General features: G+C 42.9%; 1 protein-coding gene across 1 annotated transcript in view; it reads right to left on the bottom strand.

The window, feature by feature from the left end:
• The window catches only part of LOC119741567 (deleted in malignant brain tumors 1 protein-like), a 50,222-nt gene that overhangs the window by 7,515 nt on the left and 17,390 nt on the right, over positions 1-25,317 (bottom strand). Inside the window, exons 3-17 of the mRNA XM_038217371.1 lie at positions 19,517-19,825; positions 18,353-18,676; positions 14,841-15,170; positions 13,938-14,249; positions 10,766-11,098; positions 9,991-10,317; positions 8,896-9,216; positions 7,708-8,046; positions 6,990-7,094; positions 6,570-6,686; positions 6,125-6,264; positions 4,120-4,269; positions 2,645-3,047; positions 1,466-1,653; positions 653-817 (exon numbers count right to left, since the gene is read on the bottom strand). Of these exons, the coding sequence (XP_038073299.1) occupies positions 653-817; positions 1,466-1,653; positions 2,645-3,047; positions 4,120-4,269; positions 6,125-6,264; positions 6,570-6,686; positions 6,990-7,094; positions 7,708-8,046; positions 8,896-9,216; positions 9,991-10,317; positions 10,766-11,098; positions 13,938-14,249; positions 14,841-15,170; positions 18,353-18,676; positions 19,517-19,825 (3,863 nt within the window). The remainder of the gene's footprint in view (positions 1-652; positions 818-1,465; positions 1,654-2,644; positions 3,048-4,119; positions 4,270-6,124; positions 6,265-6,569; positions 6,687-6,989; positions 7,095-7,707; positions 8,047-8,895; positions 9,217-9,990; positions 10,318-10,765; positions 11,099-13,937; positions 14,250-14,840; positions 15,171-18,352; positions 18,677-19,516; positions 19,826-25,317) is intronic.

Below are 25,317 nucleotides of genomic sequence, written 5' to 3'. Positions count from 1 at the left end.
AAAATTCCCCAAATGCATGTATTAACCTCAATTTCAAGGAATCTTTCCAAGTTGTTATTTCACGAGTAGTTCAACACTTATATTACCTAAGCATATGCTGAATTTCAGCTCAATCTGTTGTTGCAAACGCTAGTGTTACAACTAGAACTATCTCCAAGGAAAATTTCGACGAGGATTTTCCGCCGACACAACCGACGTGCATTGTTCAGCAAAGCGCCGTAGGCACTATACGGTTGACTGATTCCGGCCAATCCCAAATGTTGCATAAAGATACGGCTTCTAAACTGGAGAAATTAATTTTCAAAGATTTCACCCGCCAACTTGAACATGTGTGTGCATGTAGTTTCATTCAAAATAAAATGTAAGGTTACCTTTAGAAATCGCCCTTCGCAACCACATGACTGTACCATAATAATTCGCTTCTTTTCGTCGTTATCCAGTGATTTATCCAGATATTTATAACATTGCATTTTGATTGAATTTAATCTCAAAACAGGATAAAAAAATCCAAGTGTTGTCATTTCTTTTCATGTCATCCTTCTGTCGTCATTTCTTCTCATGTCATGAGCAATGCAAACCGTATAAAACATAAAATGGAGAAATGTTTAGGAAAACATCCCACATTACTTAAATCCGAGGGACATATACTCACTACAAATACTGCGAAGTTGGTTGCGTGATTACAATGACATCTGTGTCGCCCATTGGTCACTCCCTGAAACTCACATCCAGCATTGGACCAATCACCGACTCCGTTTCTCAGAGTGAAGTCCCAGAAGACACACATGACCTCTTTGACGTTAATAATCACTGGAAGCTAGAGTTGTAAATCGAGTCAACCATTAGACAATCAAGAATCAAATCTCAAGTCAAACCCTATATTCGTCAGATCACGATTAACACTGGATGAATAATAGCTTGTGGCTTTCTGTAGGTGCCCGAAAAGTAAGTATGTTGGGCTGATAATGCCTCATTAGCAACTGTCTTAATGAGTTTCAGGCCCCGTCTGAATAACCTAACTACGGCCAGCAATTACACATATGCGCCTGCTACCAGCGAAATCCACTTCCCATTGACACTTGTGCTACCGCAAGACGCGTAGCCACTAAATCCGTACTCTTGTGGATAAATGTGTGATTTACTGTGAGCAAGTTGTGAATGGAAAGCCGAGGCAACCCGCTTGGTTCAGATCTTTCACTGTAATAAGGCCATTCAAATAGCAATAGCGCAAAAGTACTGACATTTGGATATCTATGCTACAGACATCTATGTAAAAAAACCTTATTACAAACGTCTGCCTATAACAAAATACATAGTTCTAAAAAAGTAGTGAAATGCTTTACATGACGACAATAGTCACTTTAAATTTAATAACAGATTTGTTTTTAAAATGCTATATTTTGCTGTTACTCTTCACGACTTTCCCCCCATACCACGTGGTCCTGTAGGTTACCCGTCATCCTACCTGAATCTGAATAACAACTGGTTCAGTCAGGTTCCGTAGCTCCACATCCTCGACAGCAACAGAAACTACTGCACCGGGAATAACCGAACGGGTTCCTGTTCCTGACAAGGATTTCCTTGTCGAAGGGAACAGAGAGTCATCACCATAGGCGATGAAACGAGCAGCAATGTGCATCGGTGAGCTGTTGCCTAAAGGTAACATAAAAACGAAATTGTATCTATGGATAAAATGTCAACAAAATATTCTGAAATCAATTCTAGCCCTTAACCCTGAGTCTACACCACTGACCCCTATACTAGATCGACTAGCTACTTAGCCAATGTGTCTGAAACGTCACGTGCACGCCGGAACGTACGCGGTCCCGTTCTGCTGCTGGGATTAGTTTAGTTCTGCCACTTAAAACAACCCTTCCCATAATAACCTAGTATCCTTTGGATGTTGGCCAGTCCTAGGAATAGACTTTTTCATTCTATCTTTAAAAAAAAGTTAGAAAATACCAATTTTTATTTTCGTCGCCTTAAAGGGAATATACATCATTTGCTTTTGTCGTAATTTTCAGAAATGGATGGAATTGGGGGGTTGGAAATAAGCAAATATAGTTACACTGATTTTTTTGATGTCTTGGGTTCGAAAATGCTATAAAAACCAAGAAAAACAATCATTTTCCTGTAGTCTGGTTCTCTGACTCCATATAAGAAGAAACAGAGCAGTTAACATACATTGGGGAATTGTAAGGTCAGGGAACCAGTCTAGCTGGCTTGTACCCGTTCATTGGTGTGTAATCGATAGCAAACAAGTGCGATGGTCAATTGGGGTCAGTATTTGAAAAAAAAGCCAGTTTTTTCCAACGCTGGTCGGCCGACCAGCGTTTAAAATTGATACAAAAATACCACTTTTCTTGAAAATGACAGTATACCAGGTGCCATGATTTTACAGGATGCTTTACACTGTCATTCACTTGGTAGTTTTATTTTTTGATGTTTGCAAATGTTGTATTTTACCTTTAACTCAAAAGAAGACATCCAACTAACTATTCGTGTACAAAAAAACCTCGCGTTAACTGCGCGTGCGTCATGGGTGACCAATAGTGGCTGACGGCTACTTCAATGCCTTGAAATTGTAAGCCAGTTCAGTTAATATAGGTCAGCGGACTATACAAACCCATCCACTGATACGAACCATTCTCTGCCTCGACCAATGCCAACAGATTGGATGGTAGACTGACGGCTGCAATCGTTTCATCTGGTATCTCGACGCTGCTCTCATAAACTCTGACCTCTGACCCGGAAAAGGCTTCATCCTCCGGCGTTGAACCATCAGAGGGCGGTAGACCGTTCTGAAGTCGGACCAAGGCAAAGCTCAGACCGTCGCTGACATCGGAGGAGTTGAGGTTGGCCGCTTTGACTTTGATGGAATCCTTCTGGACACTGACCTCACCCTGCTGTCGAAGGGTCCAGGAGACCTGAGTCTCGATTGACTGTGCAATGCTGACAAGCTTGCCTGCTTCCGTGTTGTCAGATGCGTCGCGGCGTTTCAAAGTACGCATGATCTTATCAGCAACGTCAAGAACTTCATTAGTAACCTGCAGGTGCAAAATCAGCCGATTAACAATTTCATTAAAAACGATAAGGCTAGCCAAGTGAAGCAAGTCCAAGATTCGGAATGGCTAAAAAGTTCGTAAAAGAAGCTGTAGTGGTAACGTATGCTGTAGTGGTAACTAACTCACATGTGCAGTGCATGCCATAAGACATACATAAATGGGCAAGCCAATTAATTAAAGCTGCTCCCCGACCATTAAGTCATAAGTGCCAGTTAGTCAGTGAGAATTCACAAGTGTCGGGGAGACGGTCAGTCAGTCAGTCAGTCAGTGAATGAACCAGGCTTGTGCAGAGAGGACTGGCCCTCTCTGGGACCAGCAAAACTATTTTTTGAAAATGAAGATAGAATGTGTCAATAAATTATAACCTGGTACGTCAATGCAAATGACTTTTACGCCGTTCTTCAGAGGCCTCAAGTTCACTTCCATTCCGATTATAAATGAGTGTTATACATGTAGGAAGATTTTTGAGATTTCTGCTTGGAGGAACAACAACTGTTCTGAAAAGCACTTTTATCATTTTTTCCTAATTATTGATCCATAACGATTTTAAAATTGTTTGGATCCCGGACAGTGTTTTGGTTTTTAGTATTTGAAAAGGTCCGCAAATTGACTGGAAAGGATACAAGCGAAAACGGCAATATTAGAAACAGAACCCACTCCTTCCGGCCTACCACTTGGAAATTATCTTCACATTATGAGTTGTATACCCTCTGATCCGGAGATCGACTGCATTCAGCAGCCGTCTTGGAGGTGTGCTTTGTTATGTAAATTCATTAATAATGAATTGACAGGTGGTCTGCTCATGCGTATCTCTGTTGAACAAACATCCCTCCTTGAAGATGGCTGCAGTGCAACCGATCTATCTCCGCTAAAATCCCTCAACATGCATCGTCTAGACAACTTGCCAAAGTGCAGCTACAAACCATCGTTTTCTTGCGATCTGATCTGAAAATAGCAACTCATTCGTCTTTTTGTGTGCTAAAGTCAAGTCTTGGACATCTCAAATTGCAGTAAAATTCACTGATACATAAGTTCAGCTTTGTACTACACATACCTGAGGGTGGCCGACACCAGCACTGGAAATGTTCTGCAAGATGTCAGCTATTGTGTTGATATTCTGTGCAGACAGTTGACCATTGCTCCACATCTCCGAAGATGTTATCTCCGAAAGAAGTTTGGCCACGTGACTTCCATTTGAAGAAACCTGAAGACGAGGGTAGCAAAAATCCAGTAGCATATAGGGATACTAAATCTTGAATTAATCACTAATCATATCACTAATCAACGAGCCATGAAGCTTTGATAGACACATCCGTGGAAGCAATTACTGTATTTAAATGAAACCATAACTGCTTTTAACGCGTGCCTCCTAGCAAAGGCGCCTTTGCTAGGGATGCAATAAGGGCGGACTTATAATTAGGTGGACCTGCGATTTTCTTGCACCGCGACAGAACCGTCGGCAATAAGTGAACAAATAATGCCCAGGTCACAAAACTGATAACAAGCAGGATCTTGAAGCAAAAATAATCCCAACCATGCTCTGTTCATTGGCTTTTCCGCATAGTTGCGGAAAAGCATTTGTTTTTGTTCCGATTTTTTTTCTTCTTTCTTCTTTTTCTTTTTGTTCCCATTTTCTTTCCGGCCTTCACTTTTGGCATTCAACTTCGTCATACATCCTGCAAGGTTACCACACTACAGCACACTACACCGGCGCTCCGCGTTCTGTTCAATAACATCGTTGGAAATGTATAATTTTTGAGTTGTGTTATTTGTGAACGGGAATACAAGTACATTTAAGACCGCATCAGTGGAATGCGCGCTGATAATGGCTCGAGCCGAACCGGCTGAGCACATCTTTATTCCCTTGTTGTTACAGAAGTCACATGACTGTCTATACTATGGAATAATAATAATAATAATAATAATAATAATAATAATATACTCTTTTCGCCCCAATAGGGTGACTTTCCCATAGACTAGTGCACATACCTAAACTGTCACCTAACCCAAGTTTACCTTATCTTTTTTCCACGAAACTTAGTATTTATACTAATTGGACCATGAGGAATCGATCTAGATGGTTTTCGACAGCAAAATTCCTTGTCCTAAGGGTCGTTTACATAAAAGGGTGACAGTTATTATGTCGCCCTAATAAGGTGTATCGCCCTATTGTGGACGGAGTTCGCAAAATCTTTCGCCCTATTACAGTAATAGTAGTAGTAATAGTAATCCTATACAGCGCCAAATCCTTCAAAATGACGTTCAAGGCGCTTAACATTCATTAAAAAAATTAATATGAAAAAACGTCAAAAATTACATGTTGTTACAATAATGTTATTAATAATCAAATATTAATACAAGCACATTAGCATTAAAACCTAAGAACAAAACTAATGAAGGAAAAGATACATGTAAAGGAAACAATGGAATATGAGGGACCTATAGTTAAGTTTGTAATAGTGAATGACAAAATAAACAAAAATAATTTAAGAATGTGACAAGTATACAGACAATTAACGAGACCATTTTGGGCAGACAGAAACAACCAAAAATGAGCAACGGATCGGAACGAAGACCTATCAACAGACCGACACCTAATGACAGAATGACAGACCAGGAACAAAATACGGTTCTATTAAACCCAATAGCAAAACAAATAAATTGTTAAACTAGGCCATGTATAAATGTACACAAAACAGCATTTAAGAATCATAATGGGTACATATACATGAAGAAAGAACTAACACCGTAAAAAAAATCGTGGTGGACGCGCGCGTCGTGGGTGACATGAGCATGGTTGCGATTATTTTGCGTCGGAATGCCGCTAATTGTTTCAAGAGAATCACATGATTTCTCAGGGTTTTTTTCTACCTGAGTTCTCTGGGTTTTTTTGTGTGACCTGAGCATTATTTTTCTGCTTGATGCCTACGGTTCCGGCCGCCTACACTACAGTGACCTGAAATGATAGTGGGCGCCCATCAAGAGTTTCAGTAGGCCCCTACCAGATTCATCTTTACCACGGTTCGTTGACACTGAAGCTGATTCAGTATTAAACATACCGGCACTTGCCATCCAGTGAGCGTGTCGTTACTTTGTAGGCCTACTCGTTCATCACAGCTCTGATATTGCGGATCATCCCATCTGGGTTCTTCTTGGTGACTGCCTTGTAAGCAATTCCTCCTGCCGACTGGGCTACCAGCTAAATAAAGATAAAAGCACCATGTTTGCTGCTCGCTTGAGGGCTACCGTAACACAATACGAGGGTCCGCTCTCATATTTGATAATTAACAGTTTCACTCTAAATCGAAAGCTCAGCTGATCTGATTGTATATACTAGTGTCGTGTCCATTTTGATTTTTTCAATTATGAAGCTCATGCTCCGTCTCTGATATCTCACGCAGGTAACGATTGTAGAATGGCTATACTGTCTATTGTTATTTCGATTGGTTATCATTTAACGGGAAGCAGTCTAATGGCAACTTCGGCTCGCTTTTCAAGTCTTACCATTTAACGTCATCGGTGGGCATTTCTGCACAGATTCCACCTGTACACCAGCCTCAGTCGCAGGCCATGTGACAGAGCCAAACGCTTGATTATACGTCACTTCCTCCTGACAGTGGCCTAATTTTTATCAAACAAATAAATGTAGATATCCCAGTTATTTTAACACTTATATTACACAAATTCCATGGGACGATACTTTAATCTCGTTCCAGAACATCGTCGAGCTCAATTCTCAATTTCAATTTCGAAAAAAAGCCACCAAAAATGTATTTCATAGTATGTTTCAAATTTGTAGCATTCTAATTCGTCCCAATTTCGGCGAATTCGTCTCATGTGGCGATCGGTGTTATATTGACAAAGCAAACATCGTTTGTGTGTTGGTGTGAAAAACCATTAAGTATTATAAATAGAAAACTGTACCTGTGTTTGAGTCGTAAGCCAAGGTGGTAGCCGACACATTGTGGCCTTCCACGGGAATCCGAAGCAAGGGATTAATTTCACCTCTGACGGGTGTGAAGAACACTTCTGCGAAAAACAATTTACGTCGATTGACAGGTGGTGTTTGACTTTAAGGGCAGGGGTGTACATAGGCTGTCTTACATAAACATGGATGTAAAATGACATTTTGAGACAAAGTTGCACTTCATGCGAGGCATTTGCTCGTACCCACCGCTCTATCCATTTAAGCCGGTGACCATTAATCCATGTGGGTAGGTCACTATCCATAATCAATTTACGTGTCACTTATCTCATTACTAACTGGACTGGCTGACAATGTCCCCGCATTGCAATTGACGCAGCTTCTGCTATCTTGAGTAACACATGACGCACGCGCAGTAAATGCTGGTTTTAACGGGTAGTTAAGGAAGCGAAAATAAGCATGGACAATGCTATTCCTAGGATGGCCAGCATCTTACAAATAATTGATTATTTTAATAGGCCTAAAGGGGACTTATTGTTTTAAGTGAAACAAAAATCCAACCCGAAACTGGAGAACGTGACATTTTGGGGATCCAAGGTGGCGGATCAGCTGCTTTAAGACGCATTGGCCAATTAAAACCTGTAGCATCTAGAGTGAGTCCAATTAGTGGTCAGTGACGTATGTATCACGCACACAATGAGGAGAAGGGTTTCTCACCTCGGACGGATATGTAAAACGTACATCGATGACTGACAGAGTTATTTCCATCCACATCAACCACCATTAGCACTTCCACCTCTGTCTTATTGTTGAACCGGGCCCACGGGTCATATGTGATGCCAAACGACCCGCCGCTCGCGCACGGCCTACGGGAAGTCTCATCACCAATGGATTTGCACGTCGTGTATTCTTCGTAACTTTCTGGTACGTTGACAAGTGTTGGTAGTGTCCAGTTCACGTTGGCCGTCGATTGTCCCTGAGGAATTATGACCTCGATGGTTGGGAGTCCGTTAATATATGATGATTCTGGGGGCGGGCACGTTTGTCCAAAGGCCGCTAATAAATGGATTAAAATTAAAAAAAAAAAATTCTAAAACATATACAATTGTATCTGGTATAACTTGTGGGATTTGGAAAAACTTCACCGGAACCGTCTATAGCAATGAAGTTATCAGGTTGTAAGCAATACTTATGACGTCATTGCAGGAAGATTTGGGGGGAAGTTAATGAGAATCCTACAACTACTAGCCGATACATTAAGTTTATTGCCTCTAAACTTATCCCCAGGATTCTAGAGTCTTTTTCCAACACGACAACGGCAGTATGAATCCGTGCCATGAAGCCTACAAACGCACACAGTCGTATTCAAACCATCAATCGTGGACGTCCTACTGTCCCTCCTTTGTTTGTAATAACTATTAAGGACGACTCCCATATGTTTTGTACACGACCCAGAACAAAAGATTTGTTCTCTGGCATTTTTCGTCCACGGTTTGAATGCCTGAACACGCCCATGGTCATCGGGTGCGACATTCTTTAATTCATTGTTCCTATAATCATGCTTAGCACATGTAAAATGAAAGATGAAAGGTTCAAAATCAGACCTGCAATGAATCATGCTATGTAAGACCATTTGACCTTTTTAAGCTGGTTTTACCGACATTTTTAACTCAATGACGTCATAATATAAAGTTCAAGTATTAAACCTCTAACTGGCCCATAGTTTTCATTCATGCACGCGCATTTTGATATCTGGCATTAGTTGGACCTTTTTTCATGTTAAAGAACTTACACTAATAAAATAATGATCGTGACCAATAAAAAGACCGCGGGGTTCAAATTGTGACTGAAAATGAACGCATATAAGGGACTCGGTCCATGGTCAATCAACAGTTGGAGACTTACAATTATTGCATATGACGCCTACGGTGTTTTCACAATTGCTGACTGTTCTTCCCCATCCGTCAAAAGGGCAATCAGCCAGTTTGCTCTCATTGCCGCTACACTGAACACGGTTCATCACAACAGGGCCAGTGCCTTCTCCAAAGAGGGACTGGTAGACTGAAGCTTCTGCTCCGTCGAAGCCCAACTGATTGCATACAACCGTGGCGTCTGCCAAGTCCCAGTCACGCGAGCAAACGGTTCCCCATTGGCCGTTGAAGAATATTTCAACTCGTCCGGATGCATAGGACATACCGTCCACAAGACGAACTGGGAAAGTTTCATCTGTGTGAATGTGAATACCAACATTCTGTGATTTACATTAAATTCTTCATCAATTCATGAATTTTTTTTTAAATAGGGTAAGCTATACATTCACCATGCTTGCGAGTGAAACACTGAATATTTTAATGCCTTTGTTTCCCATGTGCCTCAGGGCTGAAGATCGAGTGACATTTTTACTGGCCTTCATTGACTGGATATATTTTATAAAAATACAGGCTGAAAACTCTCCAGGAGCTATCTTGAGAGACTAAGGCTGCATCCGAATCAGCTGTCTAGAGCTAGGTCTTGGTCTGCGCCCATTGAAAATACGCGGGGACGCGCTGACAATAGACGTAGCCGTAGCTCTGGAAGCCCGTTTTCGGACACGGCCTAAGATCGTACACAAATTGTGGGATCCCATCTCAATTATACACGGTCTTGATCCAAAAATTGATTTTGATATAGTTACCTTAAAAAGCAGCCGGTCCATGACAGACGCGGCCAAGGCGCTACGGCGTTAGAGTGCGCTTTATCAACAAGATTTATTATTTGAAATCCAGTCTTGGCAAACTTTGACACTTGCCGGGGCTACGCGCGCTACATTCAAACAAATGCAGGCGCTTGAGGTATGCACTGAATTTCAGGGTTCCAAGTACCAAAACTTACCTGGATTCATTGCTGATGGTTTTGAAATATGAGCTCGTCATCCCAAACGATGCATCACAAGCACATTTTTTCCTAACACAAATTGAAACATGCTAGATAGTTGTTACTTTGATTCTATTAAAATCTTACTTGCTTGGCATATCACCTCCGCAGCAGTGTCGCGTCTGCAACCATAGAAGCCAAGGATAGTTTCCTCGAGAATGCACTGCGCCAGCCTGGCTTCATCATCACGACAGGCTTCAAACGAAATATGTAAGGGACGCAGCTCCCCATTCGGGATGATTCCAGTGACTGCGATACTGAGCCCAAGGAAACCCAGCTGTCTGCAAACAACGTCAGCGTCCGAATCAGCCCATTCGTAGTTGCATAAAGTGCTCCATTGACCTTTGAAGAACAGCTCTACACGACCAGATTTTGGGTTACCGCCGCCACTTAAACGGATAGAAAAGTCTTCATCTAACAAGGGAGAAAAAAATAACGTAATGCATACAGCCAAAAATGCAATGATTTGTTACAAACAATAATGTAGGCCTACATGTACGTGTACTAAAATAAAATGTGAGCAATGTGTGTGCAGTCGTATGATCTTCACCTTACACTTCCATCACAATAGCTCTTGGGAAGGGACGGAATTTGACATTTATCAGGCTTACATATGGATTGCGTTGTCGGTCCCTGTCTGATTGGGTTTTGCAACATAAGTTATGCCTTTTAAAGAAGTATAGACCAATCCGAGCATGCTTTCATCACTATACATCCACATTCAATGGCGAAATCGTTGTAACGGTTATTATCCGAAGCAACAGTCCTATGACGGTTTAACAGAACAACGGCTTTCGCCATTGTGTATAGTGTAAAGTGACATTATGCTTAGATTGGCCTATAAAAAAATACAACTTCAAACCTGCTTTGCAAATAACGCCAGCATCAGTTCCATGTCGTCTACAGAACCCAGAATAAGCCCCTAAGGAAGGGTATGAGCAATCTATCAGTCTCTCTTCATCGCCTCTACAGTCCACATCACTTAGGTGTGTAACGCCTGTGCGCCACCCAACGATTTTATTGGCGACAGGTATGCTGGACCCGTTGTTGTAGCCGAGCTGCCTGCACACGACACCGGCGGCTTTGCTGTTCCAACCCTCGGCACATACTCTTCCCCACTCGCCGTTGGCCAGTATCTCCACGCGACCTTCCGTAGTGGATGAACCATCAACAAGTCTAATAGGGTATTCATCCTCTGAAATTAGATGAATTCAAACCATGGAGATTATTAGAGAAAGCAGAGTCTGTTGTAGATCTTTAACAAATATGTGCGTTTGAGGTGAGCAGGATGTGGGGATTAGTCGGGATGGAGGTTTGGGGGAAGAGGCCTGGGTATTACACATAGCTGAGAGGATTTGTGGACAGGTTGTCTCTTGATCGGTCGGTACGTTGGTCGGCTACGTTGGTCGGTTAGTTGGTAAGATAAGTAGTGGGTCAGCTGACCGCTCATTTGGTCGTTTGGTATGTCTGTTCATCGGTTAGTTGGTCAGTCAGGAATCAACCATGGATTACTCGGTCAATTATCAACTCTATCAATCACAAAAACCGACTCTACAAACGTTTTCTTCGGAACCCAACTGATGCCAACGCCCGCACGTACAAGGTCTACCGTAACCGCTTGACGGCCGTCATCCGAAAAGCCAAGAAGAATCACTACGCACATAGACTTGATGTAAATAAATCTAGTTTTAAAAAGGTGTGGCGAGATATCAATCACATTCTAGGCAGTAAAAAATCAGGTGGATCTTCCCGATAATCTGTCTGACGGCAATTGCAATTACACCAGTCCCCCTGACATACCGGAGTCATTCAATACTCATTTTTCTCACATTGGTGCATCTTTGGCAAGCAAAATCCCCCCCCCCCCCGCTGACTCTTCTTTCTTCAGTTATCTGCATGGCTCCTACGCCTCCTCATTTTTCCTGACACCAACAAACTTTTTAGAAGTTGTTGATATTGGCAATAAGCTCAGCAACAGCAATAGCTGTGGATTTGATGGCATCAGTCCTTCCGTTATAAAATCTGTTATTTCATTTATCTCTCGTCCTTTGTCTTATATCTTCAATCTTTCCTTTTCTTCTGGCCAGTTCCCATCTAATCTTAAGATTGCCAAAGTTATACCCATCTTCAAATCTGGAGGTCGTCATGATATTCATAACTACCGACCGATTTCTATCCTTCCTTGCTTTTCAAAAATACTTGAGAGACTTGTCTATAATCGCCTATCCAGATTCATTTTTCGCTTCCACCTCCTTTCCGTTCATCAGTATGGTTTTCGCAGCAAGCACTCCACCGACATGGCTCTCATTCAGGTCATCGACAAATTCACTTCTGCCTTAAATGATAAGATGAGCGCCATTGGAATCTTCATCGATCTCTCTAAAGCGTTTGATACGATTGATCATTCTATCCTTCTGTCCAAACTTGAGTTTTATGGAGTTAGAGGTGTTGCCCATGAGTGGCTTTCCAGTTATCTCTCCAACAGACAGCAGTTTACCTTTGTTCATAATTATTCTTCGTCTAAGCAAGGTATTCTTCATGGTGTTCCTCAAGGCTCTATTCTTGGTCCCCTTCTATTTCTTCTGTACATTAATGATCTGCCTAGTTCTTCCTCGTCTCTCTCTTTTACGCTTTTTGCTGATGACACCACCCTTCTGCACACCGATCCCAATCTCCAGTCTCTTGTCAATTCTCTAAATGCGGAACTTAATCAAGTTTTTTCTTGGTTCAGGGCAAACAAGCTTTCCTTAAATCATGGCAAAACGAAGTACATGATTTTTTTCTTCTAAATCTGGCTCTTTCTCTAATCCGTACCCTATTATAATCGATCATGTTCTTATCTCTAGAGTTTTCTCTACCAAGTTTTTAGGTGTCACAATTGACGAGAAACTCTCATGGAGTGAGCATATCTCAGCTATTGCCAAAGTCACAGCTAGGAACACCGGCGTAATGGCTAAGCTCCCCTCTTTTCTCCCTGAGACGTCAATGATTCTTCTTTATAACTCTCTTATTCTTCCTCACCTTAGCTATTGTAACATCGTCTGGGCACATGCAACTAACTCTAAGCTTCATCCGCTCACCATAATACAAAAGCGCGCTATCAGGATTTGCACAAATTCTCACCCACGTGAACACACTGCACCTCTTTTCACATCACTAAACACGCTCAAACTAACTGACATTAATCAACTCCACACGGGTATTTTTATGTTTAAATTTGTTAATAATCTTCTTCCTCATTCCTTCTCTTCTTTCTTTACCTCAGTCCGAGATACTCACAGATATTCTACTAGGTCTCGCAATAAGCACAATTTATTCCTACCGTTCACTCGCACAACTCATTCCCTGAGCACTTTGAAATACTACGGCCCGCGTCTTTGGAATGCTTTGGACGAATCCATTCGAAGCCAGTCGTCCGTTGGCCAATTCAAACGAAATTATAAGAGGACCTTAATCTCAAATTATGTAACGCAGCTCCTTTGATCTCATTGGCTATTTGCTAAGGCTTTTTATTCTCCCCTTTCCTCACCATGTTTATTGTTTTCAACAATTTGTATAGTTGTGTGTTTGTGTGTTCTTGTCTTGGTTTGTTCGCTGCAGTCTCGATATTGTTTTAGTCCATGTTTTTGTCATTGTGTACGTTTCTCGTGAATCTCCATGTGTTTTTTCGGATTATAAATTATTTGCACAAGGCATTTCTGTACAAGCTTCGCTTCAAGATAATGCCTCCGTGGTTTCTTTTGTATTTTTTTTCCAGATTTTATATTGATTTAATTTTTTGAATTTTCATTTAATTATTTCAGTTCATTTATTTCCTTTGAATTGTTTACTTCATTTATATTTAGTTTATTTGGTTTACTACTATGTGTCAGAAAGCACGGAAATAAATAAATCAAATCAAATCAAATCAAATCAAATCAAATCAAATCAAATCAAATCAAATCAATCAGTCAGTCGGTTTTTGGTTGGTCTGTCGGTCGGTTGGCTAGGCGATCGAGCAATCAGTCAGATTGATCGGACGGCAGTTTTCTCACCTGCTTGGCATCTTACACCAGCAAGTGTGAAACATGGACCACTCCACCATCGGAGAGGACAGTTCGTGAGCTTGTCCTCGTGACCCTTGCAACCGACATTGGAAAGATGAAGTGGTAAGTCTGAGCCGTAGTATAGTGGAAGAGTCACGGAGACGTTTGGGCCGAAGTAGCCTAGCTGCCGGCATACTACGCTGGCATCTGCGTTATCCCATCCATCGCTGCATATAACTCCCCACATTCCGTTGAACAGTACCTCAACACGACCAGCCGTATCTGACAAGCCGTCTACGATCCGAATCGGATGCGCATCACCTTGGACCAGAATAATGGAACACTGTCTTATGTTTATTATAATATTATTAAAAGTGTGAGATCCATTTATGAAGAAGATTTATGTATTTAAAGAGAGGACGAGCATTCACTTGTAACTCATTTTAAACGCGTCGTTACAAATGGGTTCAATGGTGGCTGAATGCAATTCTTAAAGAAGACAAAGCAACCCTCGTAAAACTGACCCCGGAGCGAATCAAATGTTTTTCAGTTAATTCAGAACGGGAAATCGCTGCAAGTCTTTTCATACATCTTGTGTATTTTGGGGGGTTTGGGGGAATTTAGCTTATTACGGGGAAATCCTATTACAATGGCACTGCCCGGCTCTCTTCACCAGACAACAACCAGGCTTAGTCACAAATGACAGAAGTATGCAGCCGCGTTAGTCTGCTAGATACCATTATGTAGAGAAGATAGCACTATAAAGATTTACTAAAATTAAAATATGGGGCCTATGGCATTAGCTTTCGTGGCTACAGCGTTCTCATCAAATGCAAAGTGTAGTATATAGGCTGGCCCTCCGGAAGCAGCAAAAACAACAACGAAATGCATTACCATGTTACAGGCATATACCTAATTGGCACACAACACCAACAGAGCGGTGTGGACAGCTACTAACTCCCCAGCCTTCGAAGGCACAATCCACCAGCTTAGTCTCATTCCCAGCGCACTGGGGATCCCCCATACCGTACTTGTCCAAAGCTCCGTGCCCATCAGTGAACAATCCTCTATAAGTGCCCACGCTTGGTCCATCGTAACCGAGTTGTGAGCAGACTACACGGTCGTACAGTTCACCAGTGTCGGTGCCTTGACACACGACTACCCAGTAACCATTGAAGAAAACTTCGACTAACCCCGACGTGTTGGAAGGACCACCAACAAGTCGAACTGGGTGATCGTCAGCTTGAAGTATATGGAATGAAAACAGATATATGATCGGTTAGGCCATGGAAGAATAAAAACACACAAAAAAGAGTCTCCGGTATGGAGCTTGCCCCAAAAGTGGTGCGGCGACGCGGGTTTTTTCCCCCAATTGTTTTTCTTCAAATGTCGGCTGATGTTGCAGATGACGCTTCGATTCCTTTAATACTCTCAAAACAATATCCTTCGGCATGGAGCTTGAGGTGACCTCAGTACGGCCATAAAGCTTGAGAATTCTTAACCCAACACGATCTCGACCGACACGAACATTCTTTGGTAAATGTGGATATAGTCAAGACAAAAATCAGAGGAACGGTAACGTCAGACCATACAGCGACATCGACATAATGCATGAGCTGCCTGCAGGGTGGTCATTAGTCTGCTAACTTACATATTGCGCTAATTAAAAAGTGTTTACAGGTTCCAGATACACGACCATCGCTCCCTCAGTCTTGCTTCCAGACGCACAATTACAAAATTGACACACCATCTGCAAATGGTGCCCGACTAAATTTAATGCAAAATATATGTGAGCCCAGAGAAGCCACCACAGCTAATATACTCGATTGTTATCCCATCTAAAAACACGTTAAATTGTGCAGCAGCAGGTTTCCAATCAAACCAGTGAGTTTGGCGGTTTTGAGACACCATCGTAGTGCCACCTGGCCCAGACTGGACTACGTCTTCATTGCATTGCGACCGTAACGTAGGGAGGTACTTACGGAGTCCACCTTAGCCTTTAGTCAAGTCCCACGCGCCTATACCCGGACCATCCGGACACGAAACGCATCCCGGATGCTGGCATGTAAAGAGACTAGCACGAGCGGCGGAGCCGCGAGGGCCTTTACTATCTCGTGGAACTAATCATTTATTCATCTGTTCACGTAATATACATCAAGCAATATAAACCAATAATCTAACAGTGGTTTGCGGTTACCAGCAACAGCAAGCGCACCACGGCGCGCGCGCTGTCTGGGGCCAGACGACGGTTGATTTACGTTAGTAATTCTGCATTTTCATTGGTCAATTCACAACGGGTAATGCATTATGTATGTCTACCAAATCGGTAGACAAATGTAAAGAAAAACATAAGCGTTCTCCACGAGATGGTAAAGGCCCTCGCGGCTCCGCCGCTCGTGCTAGTCTATTTACGTGTCAGCATCCGGAGTGCGTCACGTGTCCGGGTAAGCGCGTGGGACTTGACTAAAGGCTAAGTCCACCTGGGCTAAGTTGCACCGTAATGTTTTCGTATTAAAGGGGCACTAGGTCCTGAAATCCCCGAAAATGTCTTGTTTTGGATTGTTTACTTATCCTGTTCCAAACATCTTGTTGAAAGGAAACCAACCTAATATCTAAGCGAAGTCCCGAGAAAAGACGAACAAAACTCGGTTGTTTACATCGGACATGACTGTCGTTCTCAGTCAATGAACGATATGCGTCACAGCACCGTGCTCGCGAACAGCGCGCGGTGACAGATAACCAATGCACAAAATGTGGTTTCTTACACAACCGCAAAAGGCGAACACATTACAGATGAACTCACAACTATAGAGCCTAAACAGCTAGCCTTGACCAAGGCAATGAGCTTGTTCCCATACGAGCTTGTTCCCGCTACCGCACACCGCGCGCGCCGCGACACAATCACTAGTTGTACTATACCGTTACCCTCAACGACCCTTGCGTGTGCTTTGTGTGCATGTACGTACGCCCCACACACACTTCCGCAAACAGCCGTACAGTATTAAGTCGAGGCGGCTCGACTTACTGTACGGCTGTTTGCGGAAGTGAGTGTGGGGCGTACGTACATGCGCACAAAGCACACGCAAGGGTCGTTGGGGCTAACGGTATAGTACAACATTGTGTTGCTGCGCGCGCGGTGTGCGGTAGCGGGAACAAGCTCATAATGGGAACAAGCTGATAGCCTTGGTCAAGGCTACTAAACAGCTCGACTTGTTGGTCTTTCATTTGCAGGAGCAAAGCAATAACCCTTTCTGGTTACTCCGCAACAACTCTTTGATTTGGGAACAGTATATAGATTACACGATGATTTATACTAGAAAGTGGAGACATGATTCGGGAAGGACCTAATGTTCGTGAGGAATTACAACATGCAAAAATCACGTGATGGCTGCGACCATTTGTAGGCCAAGGTTCTAGTCGACGTATTATAAAATCTGTATTGCCGTTGTTATTGGTAATTTGTTTCTAACCACCTAAAACCTGTGGCGGTCAGACGGGCTTTCATGGTCCATTCGCGTCATCTGATGATGCTTCGCTTTGATAAAGAAAAACAGGAATATGGTTATAGGGCAGTCGCGAGGGTTAATTTTATTTATTAATTCATTTCTAATATGCTACAGGGGGGTGGGGGTTCAACAAATGTCCATTTGTTGCCAAGACCGTATCTTTGTTGGAATAACCAACCCAAAATTGGTTGACATTACCATAAAATTATTTGATTCCACCAACCAATCAGAATCGGTAAATAGTAGGATGAAAACCAAATCTTTGGTTGAGATGACCCACCACTACAGGTTAGATGTTACCAATTGGTAGGGCTTGATCAAGAAAATATGTTGTTATGACGAACCATGAATGGGTTGATTTTTTTAACAATAAGATTTGGTTAAAAGCTAACCAAAGGGTATGTTGGTCATTTTGACCAAAAAGTTGGTTTAATAGACACATATTGCCCCATAAAATTAGTTAAAATCCTTCTGATATTGGTTATTATAAACAATTTGTTTTTAGAGTGCAGAAGATTGGCCAGAAAAGGAGTCGGACTCCTGGATGTGGATCTGTAAAACAACACATCTGGAACTGCACTTAAAAGTTCCACGCTGGGTGGGAGGCAATGCATTTATGGTGGGGACTTCGGCTCGAACAATCAGGTGTCGTGGATTCCGATGGCCGGGCGCCTATATAAGCCAATACGAGTTGTCAGGCATGGCGCGTGAAAAGTGATCTTACAACTTCCAGACCTGAATGTTCGAGCCGCAGTCACTAAAATATAAGTATTTTTTAACAATGAAAGGCTATTTTTTTTTGTGCAGATTATGACTAGTGCATGGAGTACAGGCAGAATTGGGTGGGGAGCAGACTTCCATGACACCCCCTTGCCCAGTTAACCCACTACATACATGCTATCCAAGACCAAAACTCACCTGCGTGACACACTATTCCCACTGAACTTTCATATGATCCGACGCCACCATCACTCATCTGACAATTTGTTAATGTAGCCTCGTCACCTCTGCAGTCGAACCGATATGGAATCAATGCGCGCATTTCACCCCGCCCAAAGAAGTCGCGTTGCACGGATACATTATGCCCGTAATGTCCCAGTTGTCTACACACAACACTGGTGGCTGCATCATCCCAGTTTTTGCTGTGTATACTTTCCCAATGGCCGTCGAAGTTAACCTCCAGCCGTCCCTGGGTAGTAGACAGCCCATCCACCAGTCGAACGGTCAAGAATGCTTCGTCATCTGTTGGAAATTTAGTCATCATTAAGTTAAATTCGACAAGGTCTGACACTGCAATGCCTTATATTTAACGGCGGGCGATAGATCTACAATATGGATGGGAAAGGACGTGTGCTTGGTTCTTCGGTTCTGACAAATTGGCATAGGCCTACGTGGCTAAAAATTGGGCACCCATTGGTTTGCAAGGAATTTGATTGTTTTGGTCGGGTCAACATGCAATGAGTTTTAAGGAACCAAGCCATAAATTAACACTCGAACATAATTATTTTGTACAACTTCCCATTCCCCTGAAATGTATGAAAAATAGGACACCTCCTTTTATGGTTAAAATGTTTGTAATATGCACTTTTTTTTAATAAAACATTGTTGTAAATCCTCCGTGCAATTTCTGACAACTGATGGCACAGTTTCTTTGAGTCACTCTTCAAAGATCAGGGTTTACTGTTCAAATTTAATTCTGAATCAAAAAAATGCTCAACTGAAAGCCTTGTGCATGCAGTTTGCCTACTATTGATTATAGTGTAGCTGTACTGACACAATAATTAATCGTCAAAACAGATGGTTAACAATCTTAAAAAATTCTAAATTTCTGACGACTTTTGATGCTGAAGCAGCTGTAACACTGAAGTTTCTGCCTTGAGTGACATCACAGTTTTGCTTATGGACACAGAAAGTTTCATCAGTATAAAACCAAAAAAAACCGCGACAAACATCCTTGAGAATGCATGGCCATATGAAGATTGATAAGGAAGTTAATGATGAGACACTGGGCTACTTCTCAAAGATTTCGTTTTAAATTGTATTACTTTACACTTTAAAAGGGACAGAAAACAAGATAATTACCAATTTGACAAGACACGAAAACCTGGTAGGAGATTTTGCCCGGTAACCAACCATCGATAGCGCAATCAGCAAGAACCATCTCATCTCCTCGGCACTCAACACTGTCGAAAAATGGATCATCTACTCGGCGATACAGGGCGTAAGATATATTCGGACCGTAGAAACCCAGCTCTCTGCAAACCACACTGCCATCCTGCAAGGCGTTCCACTTGTAATACGATACACCTCCCCAATCACCTCGGAAGTTGATTTCGAGGACGCCATTTCGTCCCAAAGTCCCACCAACAAGCCTGACTGGAAAATCGTTATCTGTTGGGAAACAAACCAGCCAATGGCGTCTAAATGGAATGTGAAGGTATAACCACTTTGATGTGGGATATGATACATTTGTATAATGGAACGTAAATGGGGAGGGGGAAGGCCACATGATTGAAGTACGGTCGTATCAGTACGGCGAGATTGGTACAGGAAAAAGAAACAGTCCAAGCGGCTTACGAAACTTTTACCCGCCCCCTCAAATTATGCCTGTAATGAAGGGTCAGGCAATTTGACTTTTTACAAAGGGTTTTAGAGAATTATTAGCTACGTACAATGCATACCTTTTTTTACGAAAATTGTGAGCTTCCCTTTGTGAAAAAAACAAATACCGTCGAAGAGTACAGGCCTTATTTAGGAGTTAGAAATTGGCATTAAAAAATTCATGCAAATATTTCGATTGTTAATTGGTATCAACCAGAAAAAGAACGCAAACTTCACATTATAAGAGTTGATAATAATAACAACTTGTAAACAATTTGATATAGGATATTAAACACCATCCTTTTTTTATCAAGATATTGAACAAAAAAGACTTAAGTGCCACTTATTACTGCTTATTTTGTCGACATTGCCAAGGCGTCGTCTGGTACCAAAAAATGAGCTCTGTCGAATGCAGGAAGCCGTACTACAGATACGCATTTTGAAGGGAACAAACACGAAATGCCGTTTAATTGAATGAGCCGTGAACAGACGCGAAACGGAATCATATAAACAGACAGACACGGAGGTGCATTGATCTGCAGTGCATGTATAAATGAATGATATCCGACCATTATGTATACTATTAGCGTCAGCAACTATCCAGACCCCACTCACACCACTTTCGCTTTCGAAACATTTCCATTTACATTAGTAAAGCTGGTCAAAGTGCGCACAAAACAATCAAGGGTGCTGATCCATTGGTAAGGAATTGAAGTTTGAACGTGAACCAGTGAACCTGGGCGTAACTCTCGACCACTCGCTCACATTCGCCTCCAACATTTCTCCTTTACATGGTCTCCATCAGTTCATCAGCCCATCTACCACACATTGAAGCTGACAGCTAAATCAGACCAGCCTGAAAGCTTCGTCCCATACCCGCTTGTCGGTGCGCCAGGGCAATATATCAGTCGCCAATATCTAGCTCTACGGGTGTGAGAAATCCGGAGCGTGCACCCACTCTCCGCATTATTGGTGGACAACCTATGCAAAGAAGCCTTGGAATCTAATAACAACTCCCAGCTTTACGAGGATAAGTCGTCTTCAAAGCCAACGGGACGCAACCTTCAACGGAAAGCGTGAGCCCGCCTCAATCGCCTGGGGCAAGAGCGCAGCTTGCTTCTCAAATCCGCAACCGCTGACTCGACCCTATTTCGGCTGACTGTCTAGTACTTAGCTCTCCGAATGCTTTACAGGGAATTGTCGATCTCGACGATGCCACCCTCAATTGGTTCCGGACTCTTGACTTACCATGTAATGACAACGCCGCTAATTCATAGGGTCTAGGGTCATGGAGTAGATAACTGCAAGTGACCCCAAAGAACCGTCAAACTGGTCTAGATAGTCTTTGAAGACCTGAATGGATGCAGTTGTTTCACACGAGACGTGGTAGACCATGCTACTGACAGAAAATATGCGGAGGCAATCTGCTTTTACCTTTCCATAAACAATATGAGAGTCAATCCTGTGGTCAGTCTTCGATGATTCTATGTGACATGATAGTGTAACTAATCCAACTGTGTGGAGCTCATTTCCCCCATAAGCAGTGTTGTAGTCGAGTCACCAACGTCTAGTTCGAGTCCAAGTCCCAAGTCATAAGCCTCGAGACTCGGACTCGGACTCGAGGCTTATGAATCAGGACTCGGACTCAAACTCGACGTTGGTGACTCGACTACAACACTGCTTATGGGAATAACAGTGTGAGGAGCCGGTCTTCACTGCGTGATAATGACCGGGTTTGGGGATGACCGCTGTTAATGGACCGAGACGAAGTCGGGATCCATTAACAGCGGTCACCCCCAATAATTTTGGGACTTTCCGTGAACTTTTTCATGTATCCCAGGCCCACGTTAGACAACCCTTCACCTACCCTTTTTTAGCCCATTTTACGGACATTTCGTTTTTCCCCCATATTTATTTTCTGGGCTAAATATCACAATGTTATCGTTGTTCACATGATTTTCCAAAAACTTTTAATAGGGCAACTGAGCCAGTAAGCAACTTGGTGAATTTGAAGCTCATCAATACTGAGGTTTGGCAAGACTACTTAATGTGTCAGGAGACAATGAAAAAGGCGCGCAACTTTAGAGCATAACAGTAGCCTTTTGAATCATTGCTACGTCCTCATAAATGTGCAGTCACTTAATTGCTTTATAATATGTTATTGGACTAAGAATGAGTAGGTAGAACCACCTAAATATACTATTCAAAAAATGTTTTTACAGGGCTGCCTACTTTGAGTGAGAGGTAGTGAGAATTTGGCAACGGAGCCTGCCAGCGCGAAGCGCGAAGCCCTAAACGGCGTGGGGTTCGGGACCCCGCTTATTAAGGGCCCTGTCACACTTCTGCGAATTCTAATTCCTTATGAGTTGCGCATTGACTTTTTTTCATACGCAGTCGTACGCACAATACGCACCTCATATGAATCTCTATCGTTTTATGTAAGTTTTATGTACGCAGGCATACGCATGGTACAGCCCAGTACGCTGGATAGTTTTGGGCATGCACAAAACTACGCTGCGTACGCTGTTACGCAGGTCATAAGTTATAAATACGCAGTGCATCGGTCCCGCATCGGTCGAGCGCGGTACGAGTATGCTATGTGTTCGTGAGGGATAAGCCGTTCATACGCGGCAATACGCTGACCTCCTATATGGGACGTATACATAGCGACGTATTGCACGAATTAGTACCGCTCGTCCTGCGTGCGGGCAGCGCATTGTACTTATTCGTAACTTATGAGAAACGCACAGATGGCGAACTTGCGCACTGCATACGCAACTCATACGCATCTCATACGCAGTGGATGCGCTGAATTCGTTACTTGTTTGCTAGATGTGCGTCGCACATATGTCAAAGTAATCCAAAAAAATTCGACGTTTTTGATCGTACGGCTGCGTATTGAACACTGTTGATAAGGAACTCATAAGGAATTGGGATACGCAAAAGTGTGACAGGGGCTTTAAGGGCCCGGGGGAAAAATGGATTCTAGAATCTCTGTGGTGCGATCTGAGGCAATTTCAGACTACTTTAATCATCATTTTTTGGAGCAAAAAATCATCACTATCTGGGAGTCCCGATATTATAGGAATATGAAATCGCTCGGAAAATATGTGGGTTTCCATTTTGCTATGACACCGTCACCGCTGCTGCGTATATTGCGTGCTGAGGGATTTTCCCCGATGAGAAATCATTTTGTGTGTTAAGCACGGTGAGAAATTTGCACACTGTGTGCCGCCAATGCGATGACAGACAATGCAATCGTTCGTCGCGCGACCAGAAAACCCTGCACACACGCTGGGACAGGATTAATTGTATTATAAAGTTGTAAGATTCTTAAATACTAAATTGTTTTATTATTTTATTTTTATATTTTGTTAACGTGAGAAATCCTGTGAGAGCGTGAGAATAACCTAAAATGCGTGACTCTCACGCTCAATGCGTGAGAGTTGGCAGCCCTGCATTTAAAAATATACCCAATATTATGGGAGCAACTATATTACATGGCAGGTATTTATCATTTAGACAAATAAGGCACCCTTCCCAAAAGAATGTCAGGTGTCACTCCTTCTTAATATCTTCTCTAAGGCTATTAGAATCTATCTGCCAAGTTCGGTGCTTTGGACCAGTCGGTCATGATCTTGTCAAAAGCTGGGTCTGAGACACCTGACTAGGAGGGATTTTTGGATCTGTTTAACCTGCCACAAACAAGCCTGTCTCGCATTGTCTTATCAAGATTCCAACATCAGTGACAGTCATTTGAGAGTGCTCGTAGTGCTGCTAAGTAGTCGGCGATTGCTTCACCAGACTTCTTCTTCTGCTGGATACTAAATGCAAGCACCAGATGGTGGTTTTAACGTATAGGTCAGTGTGGCGGAGGTGATTAAATTTTGTAATGAGCTTTTTTGACCAGCTCATCCATATTAATTTGATCCAGTCTCTCTTTGAATGATTTGATGTCAGGTTGAGCTCTAATGTTGGGAGGATGTTCGATTCACGAGTTGTCCGGGGGTAGAATGTATACTGGTAGCAGTTCTTGTTGAATGGTGGGGTTTCTAAAATATTTAGCCCAGTTTGCAGTCTGGTGGATTTTATCAGAAGACAGTTGACGTTTGACGGAGTAATTATGAACTTCCTTAAAGATGGAGATTAGGCAGGCAAAGTTTGGTACGACAACTTTTGAGAGGTTCCCATCGGTGGTCTGCCAGCATGTTGGTGACAATTGCTTTCCTACTATAGTCATTTTGGACAAAGCGAGCAGCTCGGCGTTGGATTTTCTCAAGAGATAACTTGATGTTGTTGTGATGAGGATCCCACATTGATGCGCAGTACTCGAGCTACGGACTGCTGAGGGTTTTGTAGGCTGTTTCCTTGACTGAGTTGCTGCATGAGTGGATGTCTCTCATCAGAAGACCCAGGACTTTGTTTGCTTTACTTGTGACTTGATGTATGTGGCGTGCCCAGTTGAGGTCTTTGCTGATCTGCACTCCAAGGTGTGGGTGGTGGTTCACTGTTTCAAAAGCACTTCCGTTCATGTTGTACGCATGGACGATGGGCTTGACCATGTGGCTAATACGTGCATCGTGTAGAGATATGCATCTTCAAGTCCCCAGCGCATGCGCGCGAGGGACTCAGGGCAATAAAGCTACCAGCCGTAGATACATGGAGGTCCACAAACAAGCCGTGGCCGTCTCACCTTATTTCAACATCACAACATGGTAGCAGGGTGAAAAGGGACCGAAATAGCATTTAACATCTACTGCAGTACATTTTGGACGTGTGAGCATCCCTATCATAGGTGAAAGAGCGTCAAATCGACCCCAAAACTGCCAAGGACTTTGCAAGACGCACGAGCAAACCACGCGGTTTCGGCGGTGTGCATTGCATTATATGCACAGTGCGTTGTACAGTACTCAACACTGCAACAACGAGACCATGCATTCACACGTGCGAACAGCGCGTGCGACCACACGTTGACGTGCCGCCATTGCATGTACTGCGGTGCCCATCACGGCCGTACAGTGACACGTTCCGGCAAGACATCCAGCCTCCTACCCGGTCACAGCTTCCCCACATCGACCGACGACACCCCTCGACTGCCAGTACAGGACGAGACGAGGTGATAGCAGCATAATTTTGGACATAGCCATCGCATGAACCTACACATTCTGCCGAGCCGATTTCGGAATTTCAATTTCGTGTGAAAATCATCGGGCCGATTTTCCAGACTGTATCTGCAAGTATATCATCGGAGCGCTTGCAACAGGGGACCGTCAGCAGTTTGA

Source organism: Patiria miniata, unplaced genomic scaffold (assembly GCF_015706575.1).
Source record: "Patiria miniata isolate m_02_andy unplaced genomic scaffold, ASM1570657v1 HiC_scaffold_5, whole genome shotgun sequence".
In the NCBI taxonomy this organism is placed as follows: Eukaryota; Metazoa; Echinodermata; class Asteroidea; order Valvatida; family Asterinidae; genus Patiria; species Patiria miniata.
Note: the sequence above shows the minus strand (reverse complement) of the source record. Positions and strands in the feature narration are given on the sequence as shown.